Source organism: Elaeis guineensis, chromosome 15, assembly GCF_000442705.2.
Source record: "Elaeis guineensis isolate ETL-2024a chromosome 15, EG11, whole genome shotgun sequence".
In the NCBI taxonomy this organism is placed as follows: domain Eukaryota; kingdom Viridiplantae; phylum Streptophyta; class Magnoliopsida; order Arecales; family Arecaceae; genus Elaeis; species Elaeis guineensis.
In genome coordinates, this window is record NC_026007.2 from 66,516,288 (window position 1) to 66,526,803 (window position 10,516).

The 10,516-nt window shown below is 35.5% G+C and overlaps 1 protein-coding gene across 1 annotated transcript; it reads left to right on the plus strand.

Annotated features, from left to right (window-relative positions):
* The first annotated feature begins 6,748 nt into the window (after nucleotides 1–6,748).
* On the plus strand, nucleotides 6,749–8,500 carry LOC105058455 (homeobox-leucine zipper protein ATHB-16). Its single transcript, XM_010941399.4, has 3 exons — nucleotides 6,749–7,185; nucleotides 7,301–7,686; nucleotides 7,800–8,500. Exons 1-3 carry the CDS (start codon nucleotides 7,137–7,139, stop codon nucleotides 8,244–8,246), a joined length of 882 nt encoding a protein of 293 aa, XP_010939701.1. The 5' UTR covers nucleotides 6,749–7,136; the 3' UTR covers nucleotides 8,247–8,500.
* The last annotated feature ends 2,016 nt before the right edge of the window (nucleotides 8,501–10,516 follow it).

The window sequence follows — 10,516 nt, forward strand, 5'->3', positions numbered from 1 at the left end:
TATAATTAATTAATCATGTATTAGACCACAATGCAGAAGCGTTATTGATTCACTGATAGGAGATAAGATGTATCTAATAACAAATGCTTGGATGCTATTACTGAAATAGCTGTAATTCCATTCATAATTAATTCTGTCTAAATTTGAGTCTTTTTTCTTGTATGTACGAATTGAAAGCAAGATTCTACAAACCTACATCCAGTAAAATAAAACTTATCTAAACAGTTTTTTGTAAAACAAAACCTAGACCTAGATTCTAATATAAGTTCTTACATAGACTTTTTTCAGTCAATTCCCAACATGCAAAACAAAAAAATTATTGCAAGCCATGAGATTGGGAGAGCTACTTCTCTGATGAACAATTACATGTCAAAGATGAGGATTCATCAATTTATGCTTACATTGCTCTAATTTCTAATCAACTAACGACAAGGCTTGAACCAGCAGTAAGGAAAAAGGGAAAAAATAAAAATAAAAATCATTTTAATGCATGTAAGCATGTAGCCCAATATGGATTATATAATAGTTCATCAAAGCTATTGTTCCAACCTATCACTATTAAAGGCACCATTTTTTTGGTTCTTTAAGCCCTCCCATGAAGCACTACGGGTACATTCCAAGTCAATTTTAACAGAGGTGATTGGGTGTCGGAAGTTGGAACCATTTTTTCTCAAGACAACTCCAACCCACACCATTCCTCTTTGGCCTTGGCAGGTCTCACCACCCAACTTCCTCCTCCCTTTCCGTTCTAAACAAACCACATCCTTCCTATCTACGACCTTCATGTTAGCTATAGATCGTATTCAAGTTAAAAAAAGGCTAAGACTAGTATAACAGACAACGAATGCTTGAAGAACTTGGCAAGCTTCTCATTACAATTGAATTGCCCCATTTTAGGCATCAGTTTAAGAATTAACAATAAAGAACACCTCAGATAAAGCAAGCATGCATGGTTCGAGATGGGGTGCAGTGAAAATATTAGTAGGAAAGAAATACTGCAATTTATGGCTTGTAAGCTGTTTAATTGCTCAATTTTATTTAAACTGATGATGTTAATGCTTTAAAAAGAGAGAGAGAGAGAGAGAGAGAGAGAGTACAACTCTTCTATCTTAATTTAGTGGTTGGTTGATAAATAAGCAAAAGTGGATAAAAACACATTTGGATAGCTCAAGGATAGAGAAATTATTAGTTAGAACTATCCTACTACATAGACTTTGGACCATCTCATAAATATAGCATATCATTCGGTGATTGAAAATTTCAAAAATTCCTACTTGCTTGAAAAGTATGAATGGAAATAAAATATACAATTAACCGTAGTTAGTCATTGTGAACACAATTTTTACTGAATTTTTTTAAATCTCACAAAATGATATGGTGATATTTTATTAGATGGTCCATGGAATAATTCTAATCGATGCCAATATCAGAAATTTGTGCTTACTCCTATACACAGATTGTTTACATCCCTATAGATGATCTTTTTTATCAGATACAGTGTATTCACGTTCGAAATTCAGTTTTCCCAGGTTTTTGTTGATTTTTGTGAAGGAGAATTAGAGGAACGCTTAACTAGATAGCCTCTCAAATTTTCATTAACCTCTAAGAGACCAGACATTGCAGATTAATTTTAAATTATTGTATGGGTGCATTTTTTTCTTTTTTTCATTAAGAAAAATTTCTTCTATTAAAAAAATACTGCTACACAGAACCTTAAATATCTATATTTTCATAATTTAATATTTAAAATATAGAAATTTTTTAAGAAAAAAAGGGCATACAAACTAAAGATGCAAAGGCTTCAATATAGAAGCAGGTAAACAGTGTATATATATATATATATATATAATTACTGTTTAAGAACTAAAGAATAGCAGCCAATTTTGAGCCATTAGATCAAAATCAGATGCTTAAAAGACTGACATTTGACACCCACCATGCATATAACTTTTTTTATTAATGAAGATGAGTTTGGAAAATGGAAATGCGATCTGATGGGATTAGATTAGTGCTAATCTGCTTTTAGAAAGATGAATACGGTGCTAATTAGGATTTTTTCACCATCCCAACGCGTCGATCCTATTATTTTATAATATAATAAAAAAACCGGCACTATTCGAATCTTCTTGGCCTTTTTTTTTTTTTTTTTAATTTTTATTTTTGTGGTAAGGGAAAAGAACGGCTCAGCCACTGTCCTCCTCTCCGTACTTTTCTTCCAGACACTCGGACCATACGGTGGCAAAGAAGCGCCCACTTCTGGATCCCAAATTGTGAGGGTAGGGTCACCTCCAAGTGAAATTAAGCTCGCCACCCACCATACTAATTAATACAAGGTTAATAAAGTTCACTATATAAGCAACAGCGTAATTATCTTAAAACCAGTCATTGTACTTTTATAAAATTCGGAAAACAAGTTTTCGTACTGACATGTTTATGCAAAAGTTTTACTTGATTATGCTGATTTGAACTATTTTACATCCATCAATCATTGATTACTTTGGTGATAAACTAAGAAAAAATTTTCATTGCGATTAGGTTCAAATATTGCCTGCTATTTAAATAAATGTTTTTGGTTGGAGTTGCCAGCTGCTTTAGTCTTTTTAGTTTAATAATTAGAACCAATGTTCATGCATGGAGGTGCATGTGACTAATTAACATGCAATAGGAATTGATAATCCAAATCTATCTTCTGCTGATATACATATCTTGCTTTATATGTCATGAATCAGAAAATTATTACACAATTTTTTTCTTAATTGTTAAAAAAGGAAGTGTGTTTATAATGGAACTCATAAACCAGGAGTTTAAGGGCATCTTAGTTATTAGCAATAACAAAAGTGATGATTATAATATGATTTTGGGGGAACACTCTCATTCAACTTCGTAGAAAAATTTTATGCAAAAATTGATGCCATCAATTCTCTCCTTTTTCTCAAAAACTCATTACAAATTTTGAGAGAATCTTAATTATAGCAATAACATCAACGATGGTTGTAACATGATTAGATGATCTAATTCAACTCTTTAGATAGATTTCTATACAAAAATTAATACCATCTATTGCTGTTGAGGATTGATTTGATTTAGACCGATGAGCTAGAGAGATAAAAAAGGATGATCAAGAGATCTGAATAGCTAGCCAGAGATCTCGATGCGGTTGACGATGGTCAGATCTTTATCTAATATCATGATTGGCTCTGAAACATCACAAGCAGAAGAAATCCATTTATTGAAGTTTTTCGGAGACTTTCTAATACTTAAGTCAAACTATTTCAAAATAATAAAAGAGATTCTGAGTAGAAGAAGAGAGAGAGAGCGAAGGAGATCTTAAGTTTGTATGTCAGAAAGTTCACAAGCAAGAGGGAGAGAGGGAGGAGTTTCTATTTTACTATACACTGATGGGGACTTAGACTCAGTTTGATCTCGAGAGAGTTCGCTGCCCTTGAGACTTATTTGGAGAAAGCTCTTGGAACGTATTTTATATAGATGAGGATCAGAGCTTATTGCAATCAAGATCTTAGAATGTGTTAGGGAGTTTGTTGAGGATAATTGCTCATACATCCGGGAGATATAGTGATATATGGGTTTCACGATTAGAGTAGCATTTCCGCTATAATGAGCCAACTGTCATCGAGTAGAAAAAAATCTGGATATTTCCATATATTCTCAGAGTGGCCACATGACAAAAACTGATTGGCCAAAGTGAGAGTTCCATGGCTAGTTCATATTAGGCTCCATTGATCGAATGACCCATGTTGGCTAAGTCGATTCCAAGGTATAACACCATCAATTCTTCTCTTCATCTTCCATCTTACAAACTTATATCCAATATTACATCTTTTCTCTCAACTTGAACGAGCAAAGTAAGTGTGATATTAGTGTCATCGAGGTCCACATTTATATTTGTTTCAATTTTAATTTAATTTTGTTAAATGAAAACTTTATTCTCAATTCTTGATCTTGATGGCCACTATGTACATGTGCTTCTTAGTCTTTGTTTATTTATATACTTACATGTAATTACATATATAAATATCAATAGATACAGTTGTATGCAAAACACTAGCCTAATTTGTATGGGGGGCAAATCTAGAATTCTATATAATTGTGTAAAAGCTGAATATAAAATGGAAATCAAACAACTAAGTTTCTTGGTGTGCTGGGAGGCCATGGTTGACTTTAAAGGTATTGACTTGTTATTTCTGCACAAAAATTCTTGTTTGAAAATTAAATAGGATTCAAATATTTATCTTACACTTCTTATTTATTTATTTATTTATTTATTTATATAGATAAATCTTTTGCTTCATCCAGTATATGTAGTGATAAAGGTTTTTATGAAGAGATGCTTTAATAATTGCCTTAGCTAGGAAGGCCTTCATGATTTGCCCTAACAAACACGGCATGTGCAAATTACTCGATTTTTAATATCAATTGGATGTTGTATTTTACATTAATATATAGATTTCAGATAAAGTTTAATGTTGCTTGCAAAAATCATATAAATTATTTTTTATTTTAAATTTTGAGAAAGAATTATGCATTATGATTTTAAGTTTTATAATTAATATATTATAAGGAGCTCATCGCTCTCTAACTTACAATTCATTTGCTAGCTCGCCTTTGGACTTTTATATTACTCTTTGCTGATCAAGGCTATTTAACATAAAGTTTTGTTTGTTGATAACTTTGCATTAAATTTTTTCTAACTTGCAGTGCTGACAATGTTCTTTAGAGCAAATCATAGTACTCTCTGCTTGTATACACCATATAGGAAATAGTTTACATTAATTATTACATTTATATCATACTTACTGCTTGCTTTAATTAGGAGGATCTGACCCAATACTGAGACATGTCGATTCTTTCAATGTCGTTGATTTTTCGTAAAGTGGTCCAACCAAGTTGCTACCTTGAATGCTGTTGGTTGAGATGCAACAAATAGTGTCCTTCCACTGTTCTTGTTTTGTTAAGCAAACTTCTATTTTGTTGCTAAGGTTTACCCACAAGGGGCAACATTTGGTATGTGCATCTAATGCTAGCTAACTTGTTGTAAGAAACCAATAGATTAATAGTTCATTTAAATATGAGTTAGTTTAAATGAGAAACCTTATCAGCTTGGAGCAGTATTTAGTATCTTGTGATGATTAATTTTTTCATGCACCTATTACATAATGTGTAGAGGAGCTCAATAATTTGGTATATCAATAGTCCAACCTGAACTCTGGAAAAACATAATTTTACCATACGTTTTTCACCTCTGTTTTACTTGATGTGTCTTGAAGATTTTGATATATCTTGAAAACAAAAATATTTATTTATGGACTAACTAGTTCAAGAAGGTATGGAACTGAAAATTCTCTAGAAAAGACTTGAAAACCTCACAATTTTTTTCGAAAAAAATTCTCAAAATGATATTTTTTTAATGTCGTAACTAAACATTAAAGTTTATTAGGACTTTCTTCAATTAAAACAAGTAGTGAAAAGGACAAAATGGGGCCATAAATTAGATAACTAAAATTACAATGCAGCCATAATTTTGATCACAGAGAAAAATTATGAGTCATGGGTCACCTTTGGAACTCAAGAATTTATAGTTCAAGAAGCTGTTGTAATCAACCTTTATATGAAGTCCTTTTGACATGTTACTGAAGTGTGACTGTTAAGTAATTTTATGTTAGAGAAACAAAATGTTATACTCTGCAAAGTTAATGTCTTTGTGATAAGATTGAAAAGGCTAGAGAGCATAGTTTTCTTTTAAATTCATTTACTTTCAATATAAGTTAAATGTAAGAACACAAGTTGAAAATAAAACTACCAGCAAGAATAGATATTGCCTAGGTATATACAAAAGCCATTTGAGCTACTTCTTAAATGTAGGGAGGCAAATTGAGGATGTTACATAAGCACAGAGATTATGACTCTTTGTTTTTTCTATCAATAGTATCTTCTTTTTTTCTAAACCATATAATAAATAATATACTCATATAATAATTTATACAATCTTATAGATTTATGAACAACTCAAAAAAAAAAAAAAAAAATACATACAATAAAGTTAGCTGCATATGCACGGAATTTCATTTCTTTCCCCATAACCCTGGTCATCTCTTATCCCACCCTTCACCTAAAACCATTAACAATCGAGTCTAGAATTTCTAATTACTAAGTGCAGAAGTGTAACAACCAGGATAAATCCAAGTTATATGTTAGAAAAAGTAATCGACATGCCCTATGGATGATAAAGTTAATCTCTTTGTAATTATTAGATCCAAAAGGCTAAAGCACAGTTTTCTTTTCTTTTTCTTTTTTTTTGGTGGGGGGAGGGGGGGAGGACTAAAGCACAGCTTTCTTTAAATTCATTTATTTCAAATATAATCTAAATGCATAGCAAGGGTATAAAGGTATTGACCATATAAGCAGCAGCCTCGAAGCTTGAAGAAGGCAAAACGAGGGTCTTCCAAAGGCATGGAGTTTGCGACTTATAGCATTCACCAAAGTATCCTCTTTTTTCCAAACCAAACAATATAATCATATAGAAGCTTATAAATTTATTTATAACTTGAAAAAATAAATAATAAAACAAACAAAATAAGCCGCATATGCGCCGAATTTCATTTCGTTTCTCATTTCATTTCCTTTTGACCCGGATCTCCTCGTTACCCAATCCCCACCTAACCCCAACCCGTGAGATTTTTATTTATACTCTGGGAGTCCCGCACCTCCGCGCTCCGAGTTCCGCTGCCTAGCTCCCTCCCTCTCTCTCACAGCGTTCTTCTTGGGCTATGAGAATGTTTGGAGGTTCACATAGAGGGACATATCAAAGCTGATGGGCTCTGAAGGAGAGGAGATGGGGAAGGACAAGAAAGAGGGATCGTGGAAGAGCTAGACCTTCCTCCACCTCCATCTCTTGTAGTCTCTCTCACCCCTACACAGCTGGTTCCCCAGGTACTGTGTAGAACTTCTCTTCCCCACCTCCTCTGAGAACAAACAGCAACACATCTCCAGAAGAGAGAGAAAAAGTGTGTGAAGGCTTTGATATTTGCACCACTTCTGTTCCATCGAACAACCTCTAACACATCTTGATCACAAATCTATTGTTGGTATTGGGTTGAAAACCAACCATACCAGCACCCATGAAGCGGGTCAGCAGCTCAGACTATCTGATCCCCTTCTGCCCGACTGGTACATTACGAATCCTTGCTTCCATCTTTTGTTCCAGTTCAAGTTAAATGAAGCAATTTAAACTTCAATATTTACATTATATATTTATATATATGTATGTTTTGAAATGATTTAGATGAAGGGAAGGGGATGTATGAGAGAGGATTCCAGCCCATGATAGACGGGTTAGGCGAGGAGGAGTGCGGTGACGAGGAGATGTGCTCCTCCGGCAGCGGCGGCGGCGGCGGCGGAGAGAAGAAGCGCCGCCTGAGCGTGGATCAAGTTAGAGCGTTGGAGAAGAATTTTGAGGTGGAGAACAAATTGGAGCCCGATAGAAAGGTGAGGCTGGCCCACGATCTCGGTCTCCAGCCACGACAAGTGGCTATCTGGTTCCAGAACCGCCGCGCCCGGTGGAAGACCAAGCAGCTGGAGCGCGACTACGCCGCCCTGAAGGGCAGCTATGAAGCTCTCCGCGTCGACTTCGACGCTCTCTATCGAGACAAAGAGGCACTTCTCAACGAGGTCAGTGACTTGAAAAAAAAAAAAAATGTAAATTTGAAGATAATTGAACAGACAAAGATTGGAATTTTAATTGAATTAATTATTTATACGGTGTGATTGATCATGGATCGCAGATAAAGATGCTGAAAGAGAAGTTGGCAGAGGAGGAGAGCGCGAGCTTCTCCTCGGTCAAACAGGAGTCAGTGGCGTTGGAATCCCAGAACAAGGTCTCGGAGGAACCACCGGCTCCGGTGTACAAAGACGGGTCGTCGGACAGCGACTCGAGCGCTGTCCTCAACGATGAGAACAGCCCGCATGGGCGCAGGATGTCGTCGTCGACTGCCTTCGAGACGTTCTCGGCAGCCATCGGATTCGAAAACTCCACATCCTTCCCATGTTCGCCCCCATCCTTACTGAATTCCGACGCGAGGCAACAAAAAGGAGGAATCTTCTTCCAACACCAGCTCTTAAAGACGGAAGACCATGGATTTCTTAGCAGCGAGGAGCCATGTAGTAGCTTCTTATCCGACGACCAGGCGGCCATTCTCAATTGGTACTACTATTCCGAGCACTGGACCTAAATGGCGGAGGTGGTGGTGGAGGAGAAGCAGCAGGAGGAGAATAATAGTGGACCGAGAAAGGGGGCGGGTTGGAATTTTTGTAAAATTGGAAACGTATGTAGCCGTTGGGATGAGTACCGTGGTCGCTGTAGTACTGTACAAAAGCTATTTCCGGGTTGCAGAGGAGGAGAGAGAAAAGGAGAGCAAGGTCGAGAGAGGGGAGAGAGATAAAGCTTGATCTCTTTTTATCTTAAATAAAAGAACCCTTTTTTTAATATTTAGCTCAGTAAAGAAGGGAGGAGGGGAATACTGGCTGTGGGGTGGTATAATGATATCGGTTCACGTGGTTATGGTAGGAGTGACGTCGCCGTTACCTTTTCCTCCTTTGTCGTACGTGGATATAATATTACAAAGAAAGGACTGATAATGTCAACCTAGAAGGCTAAAAGTTTGTGCTAGTTTGTCCAGTTTGGTACCGATCCATCTCCTGGAATTCACCAGCAGACGGTGGGGTGGCTAGGTGGGTGAACTGGAACTGACTCAAACCCGCTGAGAAGATCCAGACTCTTCTCAGAGAATTATGCGATGTTGTCCTACTTCGCAGTGTACTCTCAATCACCACGGTTGTTGGAGGTCCATCTGTTTTTTTGATATTTAAATTTTTTTATAATTTTTATTTAATTTATTTTTAAAAAAAATAATAAAATCGATTAGAACATTCCTTACGTTGCTATATACACATGATGATTGTGTTGCAAGATGAGCTGAATAGTTGTTCGTATCCTCAATAGCTTGTGATTGAACAAGCTAGAGAAGTTTTTACCGAAAAAACTAGAGAGGTTCAATTTCTTAATCCTTGGGTTGATCCATCATGAGCCATTTTGCAATACATGTACGGCTGTTGGTCAGGATAAATTGGATCTTTCTATTTCGGTCTCAGAATATTGGAGAGGGTCCCAACTTATAAAAAATCACATGTTGATGCAGGCAATTGATTCGGACAAATCGTACAGTTAATCTTGATTAGTGTACTTATGTGCTGCTACTCTGTGCATTTGAGAATTTGAGGGGGTAAATTTATGAGAAATTGTATTTAAGTAAACTTGTAGTAGGAAAAAGTATATTTATGATGGAAGCATGCATGGCCAGGGATGTTTTCCATATGGAAAATGCTGCATGTATCCAAAATGTGCTCGAAAAGAGCATGAAGTTAGGTTTTTAGATGATCAACTAATAGGAAATGGGTCATTTTGACCCTAAAAATTCTTTGAATTGCTAATATGAGAAACCAACACTTTAATCCTAAAAGTGCTTTGAATTGCACATGAAAATCAAGCCTACAATTCACATCCTTTCAAAGAATATTCTTTGGATGTAACAATAACTTAACATTAAATAAGCAGCCACATGTGGTAGGGGTTGTCATACTGAACCATGTAGCCCATTTAACTTGTTATAGATTCAGTTATATTATTACTCATTTAATAAAATGGTTATGTTTGAGTCTTTATTTTTGGCATATTTAATAAAATATATTGGATTCGCATTGATAAATTTTTTGTTTATTCCATATCCGATCCAACTTGCAACTTGTCCGATACAACATAGTTGCCTTCGCTGGGTTTTGGCTCGTTGATTGATGCTTCGTCTCCTTAATGCTTGTCCTATATAGATATTCTAAATTCAAAATAAAGAAGGAGAGATGTAGTTCCCTAACCATAACATAACTATTATTAACATCCAAAAAAAAAAACATAGTTGTAAGTTATTTCTTATCTTAGTTTGTATTTCAAAGTAGGTTACATGGTTGCTTGGCCATACGCAATTTCAAAGAGATCAATGGAGCCTTTGTTATTTGTTCAGCAATATGCACTTCCTCTGTTGTAAGTTATGGCTTTCAAAGTCTTCAACATTTCTGATTGTGGTTCAGACTTCAGCATGCAGAATAAAACTATGTCAATGCTTTCAGCCTCTACATCAGTGCTTGTGCTAGGAGGTAGGTTTAAGACCTACTATTGATCAGCTGTTTCTTATCATTACTAGTAATGTCAGACCACTTAATCAGAAATCTGACATAATGCATTTCAAGGCTGATATCTTCAACATTAATACATATGCTTCTCTTATTTGCATTCGGCCTTCCTTACTACATCTTACATGCAATTACAATTGTTGACGCTGGGCCAAAGACAAGCATTTGCAGTTTTCAACTGAATGTCATCACAAAGACAAGGTGGAAAAAACAAGGAGAGAACAAGAAAAAAGAAAAAAAGGAAAAGAGAAAGAAAAAA